The sequence below is a fragment of the Pan paniscus genome, chromosome 18 (assembly GCF_029289425.2).
Source record: "Pan paniscus chromosome 18, NHGRI_mPanPan1-v2.0_pri, whole genome shotgun sequence".
Lineage (NCBI taxonomy): Eukaryota > Metazoa > Chordata > Mammalia > Primates > Hominidae > Pan > Pan paniscus.
This window is the reverse complement of record NC_073267.2, coordinates 24,749,509-24,769,603: the sequence shown is the minus strand read 5'-3', so window position 1 is coordinate 24,769,603 and position 20,095 is coordinate 24,749,509. Positions and strand designations below refer to the sequence as shown.

At 46.4% G+C, this 20,095-nt stretch overlaps 1 protein-coding gene across 1 annotated transcript in view; it reads right to left on the bottom strand.

Moving 5' to 3' along the window:
• SCNN1B (sodium channel epithelial 1 subunit beta) overlaps positions 1-20,095 on the bottom strand; it is an 81,641-nt gene that overhangs the window by 24,451 nt on the left and 37,095 nt on the right. The window contains exons 2-4 of the mRNA XM_003813712.6: positions 9,196-9,514; positions 5,020-5,293; positions 2,604-2,794 (exon numbers count right to left, since the gene is read on the bottom strand). Of these exons, the coding sequence (XP_003813760.1) occupies positions 2,604-2,794; positions 5,020-5,293; positions 9,196-9,506 (776 nt within the window). The 5' untranslated portion in view covers positions 9,507-9,514. The remainder of the gene's footprint in view (positions 1-2,603; positions 2,795-5,019; positions 5,294-9,195; positions 9,515-20,095) is intronic.

The following is a 20,095-nucleotide window of genomic DNA, read 5'->3' as shown; positions in this document are numbered from 1 at the left end:
GGGGCTGGGCTGTGTGTGGAACACAGGCCCTTGAACACTGGGATCCCGTTGGATGGGTAGGGAGTTGACAGCAGGTTCACTTTCCTGCCCCATTCTCGCTCCTGGGCATGTTCTCACTGAGCAGATGGGCCATGCACTTGAAGTTGCAGTGTTACAGCTCTCTTTCAGCTGAGCGGGTGAGATGAATGTGCTTGTGGACATTACAGTAGTCTGTTTGGTATCCCTAGCCTTATGGCAGGTGTGGTTGGCGGGTGTGCCCTGAGCAAAGGACCCTGGCCAAGACAGTGAGGCTGAAACACAGACTGTGACCAGCTAGCCATGGGGTGGCCCTCAAGGAAGAGGGTATCCCATCAGCAGGGCGCCATCAGTCAAATCTTCCACCTATGGGAACCACCTTTTGCCAGTCTGTACAATGGGACATATGTGCTGCTCTGTCCTGCTTAGTGGCCTTGAATTATTTGACATTGTGTGCAAGAACCCTGCCCATGTGTGCCTGTGCATTTGTTTTTTCCTTTTTAATACAGAGTCTCACTCTGCTGCCCAGGCTGAAGTGTAGTGGCGCGATCTCTGCTCACTACAACCTCTGCCCCTGGGGTTCAAGCGATTCTCCTTCCTCAGCCTCCCAAGTAGCTGGGATTATAGATGTGCACCACCACTCCCGGTTAATTTTTGTATTTTTAGAAGAGACAAGGTTTCGCCATGTTGGCCAGGCTAGTCTCGAACTCCTGACCTCAGGTGATCCACCCACCTTGGCCTCCCAAAGTGTTGGGCTTACAGGCGTGAGCCACATGTCCGGTTGCACCTGTGCATTTTGAGGGGACAGAGACCCCAGAGCTTTCTGAAGAATTCTCATTAGAGATTCTGGAAGGTTCTGAGTTCAGAGAGCTGCCTGCAACCCCAGTCCCTCGGAGGTGAGCTTGGAAGCCTGTCACGTGCCCATAGCATTAAGATTCAGCTAAAAGCTCCTTTCCACAGAGGCCTGAAGTGTGAGCATTGGAGGCCCCAGATCAAGGAGGATACCATCGAATCTCAGAAACAGGACTGGCTGAAACCTGGGGTGGGGCCGAGGTGGGTGTGGCATACCCCACACCTGGAGGCTGGGTCAGGAGGCCGACAAGGGGCTCTGAGGCCTCAACAGTGTTCCTGCCCATCCTCAGGCCTCCTTCCCACGTGCTTCTGCCAGCTGAGCTCTCTGGAGGCTGTTAGGAGGGGATAGAATGGAGATTCCCCCCCTTTCTGGTTGTCCTAGAGACTGGGACAACACCTGATGCTTAGGCCCAGGGTTGGTTTGCCAGGAGCTGGGAGGCCAAGGAGGTGGGAATCTGTGGGTCAATTGCAAGAAGACCTAGACCTCCAGAGTTACCATTACCCTCATTCTGCCAGTCTCTCATATTAAAGGTTGTTAGGGAAAAAGAATATTTACAGGAAACACTTATATAACCTTGTGTTTTTTTTTGTTTTTAGAGACAGGGTCTCATTCTGTCACCCAGACTGGAGTGCAGTGGTGTGATCATGGCTCACTGTAGCTTCGACTTCCTGGACTCAAGTGATCCTCCCTCCTCAGCCTCCTGAGTAGTTGGGATTACAGGTGAGCATGACTATATCTGGCTGGTTTTTGATTTTTTGTAGAGATGAGGTCTCGCTATGTTGCTCAGGCTGGTCTTGAACTCCTGGCCTCAAGCGATCCTCCTGCCTTAGCCTCCCAAAGTGCTGGAATTCCAGGCATGAGCCACCACGCCCAGCCTCATAGCCTTGTTCTAGGTGCTGCCATGAACTTACTCATTTACTCTTCTCAATGACCCTATGAAGAAACTATGATTATTGTTCCTGCTTCAGAGATGAGAAAACTGAGGCAACAGATGCCTGGGTGCCCACCCTGATCCCCTCATCGGGCTGGTGCACCCACCCCCAGCTGCTAGGAGTGAGGTCTGGGAGGTTAGGAGACACCTCATCAACCTGTTGGGAATGACCCACAGCCAGTGACCAGCTCACGGGGCACGCAGAAAGGCTGGTCCCCTCCTTCAAGGGAGGACCACTCTGGTTCAGTTTATGCTCCAGATCCTCCCACAGATCAAGCTGAGCCTAGACTTTACCTGAGACCACATCCTTGTTTAACTTTTTCCTCCTTCCTTTTAAAATTTAATTTATTTTACTATTTTCTAGAGCTGGAGTCTCACTATATTACCCAGGCTGGTCTTGAACTCCTGGTCTCAAGCGATCCTCCCGTCTCCACCTCACAAAGTTCTGGGACTACAGGGGTAAGCCACCCACCCACCACGCCCAGCCTTTCCTTTTTCTTTTTCTTTTTCTATTTCCTCCTTTTCCTACATGTTCCAAATCCTCCTTCCTTATCCCACTTTCCCTGCAGACTTTTCCTAACACAGTTCTCTCAATGCTTCGCGAGCTCTTCAATGCATCCCTGCCTCAGGCTCTGCCTCCAGGAAACAGGACCTAAAAGACACCGAGGCACAGAAAACTGTGCCGCAGATAGCCGGTAAGTGGCCGGGCAGGATTGGAACCCTGGCAGGCTGTGCTCCCAACCGTAACATGCCACTGCCTCTTGGTGCCAGGGCCTGGGCAGGTGGGCTTGGGGTGGCTCTCACCGGTAGTTGCAGGGCTCAGCTCCGAACAGGCAGGCCAGGATCATCTGCTCGCCGGGGTAGCTCATCTCTACCAGCTCCTGCTGTGGCACCTGTGCAAAGATGTTGGTGGCCTGCAGGATGTACCACTCTGTCACTGCCTGGGTAGCACTGGTGAAGTTCCGGAAGGTGCACTGGGTCCCGTTGAGGCTACACTGTGGAGGCCAAGAGGGGTTTTTGTGGGTGGCGTGGGAGCTGCTAGCAGGACCCCAGCCACTGCTCGAGGGCCCTAGCAGGGCAAGAGCTGTGCTTTGCCAGCCGCCTTTCTGGCTGCAACTTGGTGGTGGCAAACGTTCACACTCATGCTCACACATGCTCAAGGGCTACTGCCTCATACACAGCTGCGTGCTGATCACAAGATCCCCTCATCAGGCTGGTGCACCCACCCCCAGCTGCTGAGGGTGAGGCCTGGGAGTTTAGGAGACCCTCAGCAACCTCTTGGAAGTGACCCACAGCCAGTGACCAACTCATGGGCATGCACAGAGGCTGGTCCCCTCGTTCAAGGGAGGGTGACTCAGTGGCTCAGTTTACAGCCACCAGCCTCACCCCTACTTGTACCATTATGCATGAGCAAAAACACACACACGGTCATGTGTGCAGAGGCATGCACAGAAGATGCCCTCTCTCTGACCTCCACAGCCTCATGTCATTGTAACACACGTCCATCCTAGCCCCGAACCCCATATACATAGATTCACACAAGTGGCCGCAACACTTATGCTCACACACACACGCACGCGCACACACACAGTTCTGATTCCTTTTCCAGCCTCTGCCAGAGACTTCCAGATGCAGCTCCCCTGGAGGCCATGAAGACCAAGAAGGAACTCAACACACAGGAAATGCTGCCTCTTATCTGTCCTGGGAAAGACACAGACCCAGTCACTCTGAGCCCACCACGGGGTGCAGAGCACCCTTCCATCTGGTCACATCTGGCTTCTCATGACATCCAAGTCATCGCACAGACATGTGACAGACTTGGCCCTGGGACTCTGGCCTTGGCCACGAGGCTGCTGCTGGTTCTCCCTGCTGGAACCCGGGAGGCCGGATAGAGAAGCTTCCCCTGGCATTCTTACACCACCCTTCCCAACACGCCCGGCCAGCCCACTCCTGGGGGCCTCCCTGCCTCCCCTTGGGGAAGTAATGGCAGCCCTTAATCCTTACCCTGTTCCGGGCTTTGTTCCCAGTGTCTTACATCTATAATCCCATTGAAGCTTCACAGCAAAGCTAGGAGGTAAGTATCATTGTTATCCCCATCATCATGAGGAAATTGAGGCCCAGGAGGTTAAGGAAGGTGTGACCACAGCAGATCCCCCATATGACGTTGGCTAGTTTGTGTGGAGAGGTGGGGATAAAGCAGTTGTGGAAGTCATAACGCCATGAGTGTGAGCAGCAAGGCAGTGGCTCCCCATCTGGGGAGTGTATGGTCCCCTCCTGGATCCCCATCCAAGATTGATTATCAGAATCACCAGGGAGCCTGTTGTCAATACAGATTCCTGGACCTGGGCCCAGAACTGCTCACTCAGATTCTCCAGGAGTGGGGCCTAGGGATGTGTATTGTGACAGAGCTCCCAGGAGATCCTGAGACACGGGCAGGGGACCTTGTCCCCACTTCTAGGCTTAAGAACTAATGGCATACCAGCCTCCCAATGCAGGGCAGTTGTTTCTTGGCATGTGACTGTACTGCACAGCTGTGGCTTTTCACCTGCCCAATATTTATGCCCCTATCTTTTGATAACAAGACTTAGTTCCTCCCTCAGGGAACCACCTTCCCCCTTGCTCAGTCCATGTGGTCTCACAGAGGCTGACATCACTCCCAACTCCAGGGCACATGGCCCAGGACTGGCCAATCATGAGAGCCCCTGCTGTAGCCCACAGTGATTGGTTTAGGGGTGAGCATGTGATCTAATGAGTCTTCTTAGGACCTTTGCTGGGACTATAGGGAAAGAGCTCTTTTTCTGGGACCACTGCTAAGCAAGGGCACTGAGGGGATCCCTCCACATGGAGAGATCTTGCCTGAGAGTGAAGTCGCCTGAGAGAAAAGTTGAACCAAGATGGAGAAAGATTCCTGATGACCTCATTAGAATACCTGGATCCAGCCTTGCCTGAATGCAGTATACCTCTGGATTTCTTAGTCATGTGAGCCAATGAATCGCCTGTTTTGCTTAAGCTAGTGTGAGCTGGATCACTTATACCAAAAGAGTCTTGACTAACATGCCAAAAATTTCTATTTTTAAAAAATCTCTGCAAACAAGCAAAACAGGCTCTGGCTTCCATCTTGTCTTTCCCCCAGCGAGATTCAAATTACTACAGAAAAGAAACACCCATCAGCTTCACTGGGTGGGGCCCATTGCTTGATATGTGCCCAGGGACCACTTACTAGTCTCATGGCCATTTTGCACCCGTGGGCATTACAGATCTTTTCTGATGCTGAGCTCCTTGTTAAGCCATTGTGGTTGTCTCCAAAGAGATCAAGGACCATGGGGTGGTGGAGGTTCCGTTCATCAATAAGGACCAGGGGTGTGTGGTTCCAGATGGAGAAGTTCAGGTTCCTGGTGGCATTGGCATGGCTTAGCTCAGGAGCCAGGATCCTCTCCAGGACAGCTTCCATCAGCTCATCCAGGTCCTTCAGCAAATGCTTGATTTTGGAATACCTGGATGGGGAGAGGGCTGGTTAGCGGGGAGGAATGCATATCTGTAAAGCAGAGCAACTGAAATCTGAGACCCACTCCATAGTAGTCTGTTTTCACACTGCTATAAAGATACTACCTGAGACTGGGTAATTTATAAACAGAAGAGGTATAATTGACTCACAGTTCTGCATGGCTGGAGAGAGGTCTCAGGAAACTTACAATCGTGGCAGAAGGTGAAGGGGGAAGCAAGGCATGTCTTACATGGCAGCAGGAGAGAGAGAGAAAGAGAGCGCACAGGGGAGACTGCCACTTTAAAACCATCAGATCTTGTGAGAACTCACTCACTATCACGAAAACAGCATGCGGGAAGCCGCCCGTATGATCTAATCACCCACACCAGGTCCCTCCCTCGACACATGGGGGTTACAATTCGATATGATATTTGGGTGGTGACACTGAGCCGAACCATATCACACTGCTACTCCAGCATGGCTGCCACTATGTATAAGAAGAACACCCCACCTAAGCACCCACCTCTCCGTCCACCCACCCACGCATCCATCTTTCCACCACCCATGCACTCATTCATTCACCAACTTTTAATGAGCACCTACTATGTGCCAGGCACTGTGCAAGGCACAGACGATACAGTAGCAAACAAGAGCGACCTGGTCTCTTTCCTTATGAAATTCACACTCGAGTGAGGAAGAATTGTAATGGCTCATGGTTATTGATAGCTTACCATGTGCCAGGTGCTAGGTGCTTTCCAGGTCTTGTTTGCCACAAGTCTGTTACCGTCCCCATATATAGCTCAGGAAACTGAGGCTCCAGGAATTGGTGTGATTTTGCAAGCTCACTCCACTGATAAAGGGCAGAGGTGAGTTTAGAATCTAGGTTTGGTGGGCTCCAGTGGGTATGTTTATGGGGGTTCTGAGATCTCCCTCCCAGGAGGGAGCAACTTTGGGAACAGGAGCCAGCTTCAGGAGAGAGAAAATGAATGGGACTATGAGGCTGGCTCCAATGTCTTCCCTCAGCCCTGTGGCGCTCCCATGTTGGACATGGTGGCCAGTGAGAGATGGATCTATCAAGAAGTATCTCTGCCAGGCCCCGTGGGGGCCGGGCCCTGCACCCCAGTCACTTCATGTCCAATTTACCCAAGACCCTGCCTCAAAGTGGGGTAATTGAGGCCACAAGTGCCAACTCTGGCTGGAGAACTTCCTGCAGGAGCATTAAATGCTGGACAGAGGCCAAGGTCCTGGTACAAAGGTGTACAGCAGCCAGAGCTAACATTGGCCTTCGATGCCAGTTCCCTGACCATTAAATCTGTGTACACAGGAACAGGAGGATCGGGAAGGGTGGCGTCTGTGCAGGTGGTGGTGTTATTACAGCCTAGATGTCCACAGCTTCTGGGAAGCTTGATGGGTCACTGTATGGGCTCCAGGTTTGAATCCTGGCATGCCACTTAATATCTTGGGCAACTTAACCTCCCTGAGGCTCTGTTCTCTCATCTACAAAACAGGGGGATAAAAATAAGTACCCCAGAGAATCGTTGGGAAGATTCAATGAGGTGCTGCTTATAAAGTGCATGGATCAGTGCCCAGAAGGAGTGCTGTCGTTCCTATTATTATTAAAGATTCTCTTGAGCAGCACTAAGAACCCACCAAGGCAGGAAGAACCCTATTAATAGAAAGAAGGGACTTTCTGATAATTGGGAAAGTAATCACTATGTGAGAATTCCCTTCCAGGACTTTTAAAAACAGAGATGCTGTCTCACCATGTTGGCCATGCTGACCTTGAACTCCCGGCTTCAAGTGATCCTTAAGCCTCGGCCTCCCAACATGCTCTGATTTCAAGCCTGAGCCACTGTGCCCGTGCCCAGTCAGGACTTTCTTTTGCTTTCTTTCTTTTTTTTTTTTAAATTGAGACAAGGTCTTGCTCTGTCACCCAGGCTGGAGTACAGTGGCGAGATCTCGGCTCACTGCAACCTCCACCTCCCGAGTTCAAGTGATTTTCCTGCCTCAGCCTCCTGAGTAGCTGGGTTTACAGGCATATGCCAGCACAGCCGGCTAATTTTTGTATTTTTAGTAGAGATGGGGTTTCGCCATGTTGGGCAGGCTGGTCTCGAACTCCTGACCTCAAGTAATCCACTCGCTTTGGCCTCTCAGAATGCTGGGATTACAGGCGTGAGCCACTGTGCCCGGTCAGGACTCTCTTTTGGATAAAAATGTTTTTTGTGACTCAGCCCTTCTTTCAGTTCCTTGAATGCACCAAGCTTCTCACCAGCTGCACCTGCTGTGTCCACCACTGGGGGCACTCTCTTCACCCTACCTGGCCAACTTCTACTCATTCCTTAGGGCACTTTTTTTTATTTTTTGTTTTTGGACTGACTCCCTGTCTCTCCATAACCCTGACTAGGTTGGGTCTCCTCTTGTGTCCCCTTCACAGGTCTTGCTATCAAGCGGAGAATGGAGAACGGGCAACCCGGAAGAATGGTTAAAAAGTAGCAGTTCTGGGATCACATCAGGCCTGGATTCAAATCCCACAGTCTTCCACTGTGCATCTCCAGGCAAGCTCACTTACTTCTCTGAACCTCCATCTCCTCACCTGTAAACTGGGGCTGCGACAGGAGTTCCCAATCCTAGGGTGGTTGTGTGGATTAGAATGACACCAATTACCCAAAGAACACTGAACACAGTGCCTAGCATATCATAAGCATTTGTTGAAGAGTTGTTTTATTTATTTATTTTTTAATTTTTGAGACAGGATCTTGTTCTGTTGCCCAGGCTGGAGTGCAGTGATGCAATCTCAGCTCACTACAACTTCTGCCTCTCGGGGTCAAGCAATTCTCGTGCCTCCGCCTCCTAAGTAGCTGAGATTACAGGCATCGCCTGTATTTTTAGTAGAGATGAGGTTTCACCATGTTGGCCAGACTGGTCTCAAACTCCTGACCTCGAGTAATCTGCCCACCTCAGCCTCTCAAAATGCTGGGATTACAGGTATGAGCCATGGTGCCCGGCTGAGTTGTTTTATTTTTTAACATCATAATGATAATGAATTCGATATTTGTGGGGACAACTTTGTGGGGCATGTTTGCTCTGGCAGGCTGTGAAGAGGACAGGGACTCTGTTTTGTTCACTGTTGTATTTGTGTTGCCTAGGACAGTGCCTGGCACATAGTAGGTGCTCCAGAAACACGTGTGGAATCGATAAATAGGCATTGGCCTGCCTGAAGACAGAGGGTGCCCAAGGTTCTCTCTAAGCCTAGGAAACTCATGATTTTTTTATTTTTAAGAGATAGGATCTGTTACCCAGGCTGGAATGCAGTGGCATCTTCTTGTTTTTATTTTTAATTAATTATTTTTTCTTAGCCTTGACTTGAAACTCAAGTGGCGCCATCTCAGCCCACTGCAGCCTCGAGCTCCTGGGCTCAAGCAGTTCACCCACCTCTGCTTCCTATGCAGCTCAGACCACAGACCTGTGCCACCACGTCTGGCTAATTAAAAAAAATTATTTACTTTTTTTAGAAGTGGGATCTTGCTATGTTGCCCAGGCTGTTCTCCAACTCCTGGCATCAAGGGATCCTTCTGTCTTTGCCTCTCAAAGTGCTGTTATTACAGGCCACTGCACCTGGCCAAAAGTTTATGAAGTTTGAATCTTAGTTGCTGCAAAAGGATGAAGGGAAATGGAAAGACAGAGAGGAGGAGAAAGAGAAAGAAGGAAGGAAAGAAAGAAAAGAAAAAAGAAAGGGAAGAAGAAGGAAGGAAAAGTAATAAAGAGAGAAAGGAAGGAAGAAAGGGGAGAAATAAAGAGAAGGAGAGAAAGGAGAAGGAAGGAAAGGAAGGAAAGGAAAGGTAGAAGGGAAGAAAAGAGAGAAAGAGAACCGCCTGTCTGCTGAGGCCAGCTGTGCGCTCCAGGGCCACCTACTTGAAGGGGCTAGCATTGCAGATGGTGACGGCGGGGAAGTCCATGGTCTTGAAGCCTACGGAGAGGGAGACGCTGACCTCCCAGCTCAAGTAGGTCCTGATGAAGATGCCCCACTGCCAGCAGACGAGGGCGGTGAAGAGCAGGGTGAGCAGGAACCACATGGCTTTCTTCTTGGGCCCCTCACAGATGATGCGCTTGGGGCCGTGGGTATTGGTGTTGTCGCAGTACCACACCAGCAGCTCCTTGTACGTGTAGCCGGGGCCCTTCTGCAGCCGATGCAGGCCCTTCAGCAGGTACTTCTTCACGTGCATAGTGGCACCTGCAGAGAGGCATGGGGACGCACATCAGCTGGGACACCAGCCTTGCCTGCGAGGATGTCCCAGTCATGTCCAGGAACTGGGCGGCGGTACGTCCCCGTTCTTCCCCCCTCTTTACCTTCCCCCCTCCCTCCCTCCCTTTTTTCCTTCTTTTCTTCCTTCCTTTGGCTATCCGTCATCAATCCATCCATCCATCTAATCAACCAAAATGCGTTTATTGAATGCCTACTATATGCCAGGCACTCAAATGGTCCTTCTGGACTCAATGAGCAAAATGGACAAGGTTTTTTGCCCTTTGGGAATTCATAACCTAGTGAACAAGTGACTTAAACTCTCAACTCAGGTTCTCTGTGCATAAAATGTGGTATAGCAAGTCCTCAAACGACGTCGTTTTGTTCAATGTTTCATTGTAACATTGATGAGAAAAGAAAGTAGATTCCCAGCCAGGGCCACTGTCTATATGGAGTTTACATGTCCTCCCCATGATGTGTCTGCATGGTCCCAGGTGAGTGAGTGTGACTGTGTGTGAGTGCTCTGCAATGGAATGTGTCCTGTGTAGGGTGGGTTCCCGCCTGTGGCCTCAGCTGCGGAGATAGGCTCTGGCCACTGTGACCTTGAACTGAATAAGTGGGTAAATAATGATCTTACTTGTTTTTATTAATCTTTCTTTTTCTTTTTCTTTTTTCAGATAGGGTCTCACTCTCTTACCCAGCCTAGAGCGCAGTGGCGCAGTCGTGGCTCACTGCAGTCTCTACCTCCTAGGCTCAAGCGATCCTCCCACCTCAGCCTCCTAAGTAGCTGGGATTATAGGCATGCACACCACCATATCAGTGAATTTTTGTATTTTTAGTGGAGACGGGGTTTCACCGTGTTGCCCAGGCTGGTCTCAAACTCCTGAGCTCAAGTGATCCACCCACCTCAGCATCCCAAAGTGCTGGCATTACAGGCGTGAACCACCGCACCTGGTCTTAATCTTTCTTAAATGTATGTATAGCTCATATTTATTTCAATGTTTAATATTATAAGCATTTTGGTCTTTACTTAGAAATTTGGTGACTTTTTTTGTGACCAGAAATAGGCCATAGGAGCTTAAGTCTTGTTGATATCAATTAGCCTATGGTGAAATTGATTTCATTAGACATCGTTTAGCCTAGAGTTGCAGTTTCCAAGAACATATCAACAATGTTAAGTGAAGACTTACTGTAACAATTACATCTAACTTACAGGATTGCTGAGAGGATGAAATTCGGCAATACACAAAAAGTGCTATGTACTGAGCCTAGCACAGGCCAGGTCCTCAGTATGCCAGTTTCCATTGTCACTAGCTGTCAGTGGGTAAGACAGATGTTAAGTGAAGAATCCATCAAAAAAGCAGAGCTATGAAACATGACAGGAAAGATTGGGACCCCATGCCCTGAGATGCTAGAGGCATTAAAGGGTGGTGGTTTAGAATAAGGATTCTGTAACCAAATTTTCTGGCTTTTTGTTTGTTTGTTTGAGACAGGGTCTCACTCTATCACCCAGGCTGGAGTGCAGTGGCATGATCATGGCTCACTGCAGCCTCGAACTCCTGGGAAATTTCTGGCTTTGACTCTCAGCCCTGCTGCTTCCTAGCTGTGTGACTTTGAGCAAATCTCCTTCTCAGTCCTTCAGTTTCCTCATCCATAAAATGGGGATAATTACAGCTTCCACCTGATAAAGGTGTCGTGGAGGCTGGCTGCATGAAAATATGGAGAGGGTAGATTCATGCCTGGCACCTAAGTGTCAGTGATTTTTATTAGAAAACGGAGGCCTGACCGGGTCTGAGAGTCCTTGGAGAAGCGATGGAGGAGCTGAGGTTAAAGGATAGGAGAGGGGAGGGGAAGGGGGAAGGCTGAAGTGGGGAGGGAGCCTGTAGGGGTGGGGAGGGAGCCTGCAAGGGTGAGCAGGGCCAGGCCACGCAAGGGCTTGTGGACTGTGTTAAAGATTAGGGTTTCAATCCCAAGAGAACTGGAACCTTTGGAGGCATGAGGGTATGATGCCATCAAAGCTGGGATTTGAAAAGGGCATTCCAGCCAGGTGCGGTGGCTCATGCCTGTAATCCCAGCACTTTGGGAGGCTGAGGCAGGAGGATCACCTGAGGTCAGGAGTTTGAGACTAGCCTGGCCAACATAGTGAAACCCTGTCTCTACTAAAAATACAAAAATTAGCTGGTGGCGGGCCCTTGTAATCCCAGCTACCTGGGAGGCTGAGGCAGGAGAACTGCTTTAGCCTGGGAGGTGGAGGTTGCAGTGAGCCGAGATTGCACTGAGCTGAGATCGCACCATTGCACTCCAGCCTGGACGACAGAGTGAGACTCCGTCTCAAAAAAAAAAAAAAAAAAAAGAAAAAAAAGAAAAGGAAAAAAGGGTGTTCCATGGATACAAATTAGAATGGGGTGAGGTTGTGTCCGGAGCATGAGGTTGGAGAGTATGGGTCATGGATGAGACTCTGTTTCCCATATGCATGAGAGGGCAGGTTCCTGTGAAGACCACCAGGTACTTGTTATGGCACATGAGGGTTTCTAAGGACATTCCTGCTTCCCCCTCCCTTCTCTCTGGACACAGAGCAGGAACCTGCGGCAGGAGCATCCCAGCTCTATTCCTGGAGCCCCAGTTGTATTTGATCTTTAAGGTCCAGACCAAAGGCCACTTCCTCCATGAAGCTCTCCTGACTTCAGGCTGGACCCTCACCCCCTCTGAGAGCCTTTCCCTTCTGGGGGCACCATGCTGGGCAGTGTGGTTCCTCTGTGCCCAGCATACTCTCCCCCTTGCACTGAGGTTTCAGGTGAAGATATCCCGCTGTCCCTTTCATCTCAGTTGGTGTGAGTTGCCAGGCTGATCTCTCCTCTTAGCTCTGGGAGATGTGCATGTGACTCAAAGTGGAACATTAGGACTCAATTCTATTAGTTTATATTGGAATAACTGAAGGAGAGACCTCACTTTTAACTAAGCCTACTAAGCTGGTGGTATTTGGCAGCCCAAACGGGAAGTCTTCCTGAGAATAAAGCCAATACAGAGGAAAGAAGAGGCACGAGATGGAGAGAAATTTCTGACTTCGCCATTTGAACACCTGGATCCAGCCATGCCTGAAGCCATTCATTCCTGGCCTCATCAGATATGGAAACAATACATTTTCTTCCTTATTTATGCATATCCAAATTGGATGCCTGCCATTTGCACCCATAAGAAGCTTAATAGTAAAATTAAGCTTGTTTTTACAAGTAAAACACAGGATAAAACAAGTAAAATTGACCCTTGTTTTATCCTGTGTTCTAGTTTCTTGTGCCTGTGGCTTCTCCCAGGAGATCACAAGCCCCTTGAGGGCAGCAGCTCTGTATCCCTGACAAAGCCTAGCACAGTGCCTGACACCCCACAGAATATCCAGATGTATAAGGTCAGACCTTCACTTCTAAACAGAGATGTTAAACCTGCCCAAGCATATTCACTCCTGATCCAATTATCTGACACAGTAACATTTCTCACCTTCCTTCCCCAGAAGGGGTCTTGGCCAAAGCATGAAGTGCTTTCTCCTCCAACTCTGTTCTCTCTCTCTCTGTCTCTTTCTCTCTCCTCTCTCTCGACAGGCTCTCGCTCTGTTGCCCAGGCTGGGGTGCAGTGGCACGATCTTGACTCACTGCAACCTCCACCTCCCGGGCTCAGGTGATCCTCCCACCTTAGCCACTTGAGTAGCTGGGACTACAGGCGCATGCCACCATGCCCAGCTAATTTTTGTATTTTCAGTAGAGACAAGGTTTTGCCATGTTGCCCAGGCTTGTCTCGAACTCCTGGGATCAAGCGATCCACCCGCATTGGCTTCCCAAAGTGCTTGGACTACAGGTGTGAGCCACTGCACCCCACCTCCAACTCCATTCTCTGATAGGAATTAAACTCTATGTGCCTGCCCAAGCCATCATGGCTGTAAGAGGATGTTCATAGAGTAACCCCACTCCCAACTTTCCCCAGAAGGTCTATTCCCTGCTCTGAAATAATAAAGTAATAACAGTTATTATAATAGCAACTACAAGAGCAACATCAAAGTATTAAATGTTTGCCATGACTCAAGCATATGGGAAGAACCAAGGCTTCGTCTGCCTTATATAGTCTAGCACCCCAAAGCCACATAGGTGAACATCACATTAGGTTCCAATAGGTAGTTGTAGAAGATATAAAGGGCCTCTAGAATGTCTACCCTTTTCTATTCTCATGTAATTATTCTGATTTAGTCAAGGAGAAAGTCTCAGCTTGGTACCAACAGCTCCTTAACACCTCTCCAACCCTTCTAATCTCCAGGTTTAACAATGAGGCCTCAGGCTCAGGCAACAGTATCTAGTTAGAATGGGTAACATTCTGTTTTCACTGGGCTTATTTTTAAGAGCCACCTTCTACTTATGGCAAGAGATACTGACTTTTGCTTTATGTTCATAAACGTGCTTAAGTAAAAAAAGGGGAATTGATTTAAAGAAAAATGTTTAAGTAAACAACAGTACTACAGGTAGCAAAAGTTGTTACAGTGGTAGGCAAATAACAGAAGTGTGTTGAGTATTGGCTGAGCATCTAACTAGTCTGGCCCCTTGGGTCATTAGCCAGATCAAACTCAGTAAGTGCTGCAAACAACTTTATGATGTTCTGGTCAGATTTCACCCCCACGGTGATAGATGGTCTGTGTTTGGAATGTATACACAGTTTATGGAGAAGGGATTGAATCAGTGTACAGCTTAACCCAATCCAAACAAGTAAAGTAGAGACTAAGTCCATGTGTGCACACAGAAAGAGACACCAATTGTCATGCTTCAGAGTCACAGATTGCTGACTATACATTGGCCCTGAACTCATGGTAAATGTTCCTGTTAGCAAATGCAAAAACAATAAATGCGGAAAAGTGTTTCGGCTTTTTTTTTCTTCCTTCCTTCCTTCCTTTCTTTTTCTTTCTTTCTTTCTTTCTTTCTTGTTCTTTTTTTATTTTTGGCAAACTTTTGCTCTTGTTGCCCAGGCTGGAGTGCGATCGCGTGACCTCAGCTCACTGCAACCTCCACCTCCCAGGTTCAAGCAATTCTCTTGCCTCAGCCTCCAGAGTAGCTAGGATTACAGGCATGCACCACCACGCCCGGCTAATTTTGTATGATTAATAGTGACGGGGTTTATCCATGTTGGTCAGGCTGGTCTCGATCTCCTGACGTGGTGATCTGCCCTCCTTGGCCTCCCAAAGCGCTGGGATTACAGGCATGAGCCACCATGCCCAGCCCTGTTTCAGTTCTCTTACGAGACAGGTTTTCTTCTATGCTTTCTTCTGAGTGTTTTATAGTTTTATTAGGTCTATGAACCATTTGAAGTTAGTTTTTGCATATAGTGTGGGGTAGAAGCTAAGATTCCCTTTAAAAAAATATGGACAACTATTTGTTTTAGCATTTTTTGTTGTGTGTTCCATTTAAAGTGTAGAATTCACTGGATTTCAGTATATTCACATTGTTCAACTATCATCACAATCAATTTTAAAACATCTTTATTTCCCCTAAAGAAAACTCGATGCCCATTAGAAGTTATTTCTCATTCCTCTCTCCACTCTCCTCCTCCCCATCAGAAACCACTTATCTATTCTCTGTCTCTCTAGATTTGCCTGTTTTGGATGTTTCATATAAATCAAGCTTTTCCATCCTGCGGCCTGCAGGCCACAGGCAGCCCAGGATGGCTTTGAATGTGGCCCAACACAAATTCATAAACTTTCTTAAAACACTAGGAGATTTTTTTTTTTTCTTAGCTCATCAGCTATTGTTAGTGTTAGTCCATTTTATAAGTGGCCCAAGACAATTCTTCTTCCAATGTGGTCCAGGGAAGCCAAAAGATTGGACACCCCTAATAGAACCGGAATTGCAGGCTGGGCACAGTGGCTCATGCCTATAATTCCAGCAATTTGGGAGGGTGAGGTGGGTGGATCACTTGAGGTCAAGAGTTCAAGGCCAGCCTAGCCAATATGGTACAGCCCTGTCTCTAGTAAAAATACAAAATTAGCCGGGTGTGGTGGCATGTGCCTGTAATCCCTGCTACTCAGGAGACTGAGGCAGGAGAATTGCTTGAGCCTGGGAGGCAGAGTTTGCAGTGAGCAGAGATTGTGCCACGGCACTCCAGCCTGGGTGTCAAGAGTGAAACTCTGTCTCAACAAACAAAAAACGGAATTGCACAATGTGTGGTCTTTTCTGACTGGCTTCTTTCACTTAGTGTGTTTTGAAGGTATGTTGCAGCATGTATTAGTGCTTCATTTCTTTCTATTGCTAAATAATATCCCATATTATGTTGAGACTACATTTTATTTATCCATTCATCAGTTGATGGACAGTTGGGTTGTTTTTACTTTTTGGCTGTTATGATAATACTGCTATGAATGATCATGTATAAGTTTTGTGTAGAAATAGGTTTCATTTCTCTTGGTTATATAACCAGGAGTGGTCTCGAACTCCTGATCTGAGTCTGATGGTAATTCTATGTCTAACCTTTTGAGGAACTGCAAGACTGTTTTCCAAAATGGCTGCACTACTTAACAATTTCACCCGGTGTGTGAGAGTTCTAATCTCTCCACATCCTCTCCAAAACTTATTATCCATTTTAAAAAGTTATTACAGCTACCTTAATGGGGTGTGAAGTGATATCTTACGTTGGTTTCAACTTGCGTTTTCCTGATAGCTATGATGTTGAACTTCTTCTCATAAGCTTATATATTGGCCATTAGATCCATTATATGGCCAGTATATCTTCTTTGGAGAAATGTCTATTCAGATCCTTCATCATTTTTTAACTGGGCTATTTATCTTTTTATTACTGAGTTGCAAGAGTTATTTATATATTCTATACACAAGTCCCTTAACAGACAGGACTTGCAAACATTGTCTTTCCTTCTCTGTGGGTTGTCTTTTTACTTTCTTGATGGTGTCCTTTGAAGAACAAAAGTTTTTAAGTTTGATGATGCCAAATTTCTCTATATTTCTTTTTTGCGTGTGTGCTTTGGTTTCATATCTAAGACTCTATTGCCTAATCCAAGGTCCTGAAGATCTGTTTCTATGCTTTACTCTAAGGACTTTATAGTTCCAGCTCTTATATTTAAGTCTTTGATTCATTTTGAATTAATTTACATATACAGTGTGAGATAGGAATCCAACTTCATTGTTTTTCATGTACCTATCCACTTGTCCCAGCACCTAGACTATTCTTTCTCCCATTTAATTGTCTTGGCACCTTGTCTGATGTTTTAGCATTTAAATGAAAAGAAAGCTTAAATAAATGGAGAGCTATACCATGCTCATAGATTAGAAGACTCAATATTGTTAAGATGTCAATTAACCTCTAGAGTCAACTCACATGTAATCTCTAGAGTCTACTCAATTTCAACCAAAATCCCAGCAGAATTTTTGTAGAAATTGACAAACTGATTCTAAAATATGTATGGAAAAGCAAAAGAACTAAAACAGCAAAAACAAAACAAAATCAGACACACATGCATGTGTACACATGCACACACACACACACACTTCAAAACAAAATTTTAAAAAACTTATGAAAAATAAAAACAAGTTGAAAGACATTTCTATGTGATAACAACACTTACTGTAAGTTGCATTTATCAGGACAGTGTGGTATTGGTGTAATGATAGATCTACCGATCATTGGATTAAGGAGCTCTGTTAGACCTACAAATTTGCCAAGGTAATTCAATGAAGAGAGTGTAGTCTTGGCCGGGCATGGTGGCTCACACCTGTAATTCCAGTTACTTGGGCCAATAAAGTACTGGGATCACTTGAGCCCAGGAGTTTGAGACCATCCTGGGCAACACAGTGACAACCTGTCTCTATTTAAAAGAAAGATTAAAACGTAAAAAAATAAAAAAAGTGTAATTTTTTTCAACAACAAATGCTGAAACAAGTAGTTGTCCATATTTTTTTTAAAGGGAATCTTAACTCCTACCCCACACTATATGCAAAAACTAACTTCAAATGGTTCATAGACCTAATAAAACTATAAAACACCCAGAAGAAAGCATAGAAGAAAATCTGTGTAACCTTAGGATATGCAAAGATCTTCAGATAGGACACTAAAATCATGAATCATAAGAAACTTATAAATTGTACCTTATTAGAATTAAAATCTTCTGCTTTTCAAAAGACATGGTTGAGAAAATGAGAGAGCAAGCTCCTGGGAGAAAATACTTGGAATACATATGTCTGACAAAGAATTTCTATGCGGAATATATAAAGAACTCTTACAACTAAATAATAAGACAAACAGTTCAACAAAAAATGGGCCAATGATTTGAATAGACACCATAAAAGAGGAAATATGAATGGCCCATAAGCACGTGAAAAAATTCTCACCATCATTAGTCACTGGAGAAATGCAGATCAAAACCACCCACAATGAGCTATCACTTCACACCCATTAGAAGGACTGATAGTATCTAGTATTGGTGAGGATGTGTAGCAACTGGAATTCTCCTACACAGCTGGTTGGAATGCAAAATGGTACAGTCACCTTGGAAGGTAGTTTGATATAGTTTCTTATAAAGTTGCCAGGCGCGGTGGCTCACACCTGTAATCCCAATACTTTGGGAGGTCAAGGTTGGTGGATCACTTGAGGTCAGGAGTTTGAGACTCCGTGGCCAACATGGTGAAACCCTGTCTCTACTAAAAATACAAAAACATTAGCTGGGAGTGGTGCCACACGCCTGTAATCCCAGCTACTTGGGAGGCTGAGACAGGAGAATCGCTTGAGCCCAGGAGGTAGAGGTTGCAGTGAGTTGAGATCGTGCCATTGCACTCCAGCCTGGGTGACAGAGTGAGACTCCATCTCATAATAATAATAATAATAATAATAATAATAATAATAAAGTTAAGGATGCCAGGTGCAGTGGCTCAAGCCTGTAATCCCAGCACTTTGGGAGGCCAAGCCAGGAGGATTGCTTGAGCCCAGGAGTTTGAGGCCAGCCTTGGTAACATAGTAAGACCCTGTCTCTATATTTAAAAAAAAAAAGTTAAATGCACACTTATCATATGACCCAACAATTCCACTTTTACTTATCCAGGAGAAAAACATACGTTCACACACAGACTTGTACATATATGTTCACTTATTCATAATAGCCCCCACCTAGAAGCAATCCACACGCCCACCAACAGGGGAAGAAATGAATAAATTACGGCATATCCATAATGGGATTCCATTCAACAATAAAAAGGAACCAACTATTGATACATAAAACATGGATGTATATAAAAAATATTATGCTGAGTAAAAAGCTAAACACGTAAGAATACATACTCTAGAATTCCATTATATGAACCCCTAGAAAATATGAATTAATCTATTGTGACAGAAAGCAGATCAGTAAGTATCTGGGCCTTGGGTGAGCAGTGGATTGACTAAAAGTTGTACAGGGAGCCTTTTGGAGACGATGAGAATATTCTAGATCTTGAATGGGATGGTGGTTCATTAAATGCATACACTTGTGAAAACTCATCAAACAATATGCTTCAAATGGATGCATTCTATTATATGTAAATTATGTCTCAATAAAGTTCTAACAAAAGACTTTAATCCATTGCCATTTCAAAATGATGAGATTTCACATTTTTTTAAAACGTGGATTTTCTTCATCCTTTGAAAAGTCAGAAAGATGTGATGGTTGTCCCCGCATGACCATGTTCTGCTAGATTTGACTAGCAGCTGCTCTCCTTGGATGGGTAGTGTGTTCCCAGCTCACCCCAATTCTTCCCATTCCATGCTGTCTTATACCCAGCCCTCTTTACTCATTTTCATTAGCTGCTCTGGCTCATGTGGACATCTGACTTTGTGACTCCTGTAAATTGCAGGTCAGATGCTTTCATTAAAATCCCCTGTACTTATTTTCGTAGCAAAACCTCAATTATCCAAGATTACTGGGGAATATGGTTTCTGGTAGCTGGATTTTTAAAGTTAATTGAAGGTTAACCTGAAAGTGGATTTGACTCTGGTTATTGAAAAATCTTGCATGTTTCTGCCTCTGCAAGGGCAACCAGAGGACATGACTGACTCTTTATTCTCAAGCACCTGGCCAGGTGTAACAGCCACAGCTGAGGTTTAGTGTCCAGGCCAGAAAAAGTGAAGAAGAGTTTTAGGGGAGCTGTCAGGATCTCTAGAGAAGCCAGGGCATACCTTGGACACAATTTCTATTTACAAATTCAAATATTATGTGCATTCCCAGCACCAAGATTTTGGTCTCTAAATACCATTTTTGACTAAAAGAACCAGGGCTTCTTAGAAAAATGGTTGCTACCAGCTTTGGTGCAGGAAATGTATTAAATGAGCCTTTCTTTTTTGTTGTTGTGGTTTTTTTGACACGGAGTCTCACTCTGTCATCCAGGTTGAAGTGCGGTAGCACAATCTCAGCTCACTGCAGCCTCAACCTTCTGGATTCCAGCGATCCTCCCACCTCAGTGTCCTAAGTAGCTGGGACTACAGGTGCGTGCCACCTGGCTAATTTTTGTTATTATTATTATTTTTTGGTAGAAATGGGGTTTTGCCATATTGCCCAGCTGGTCTTGA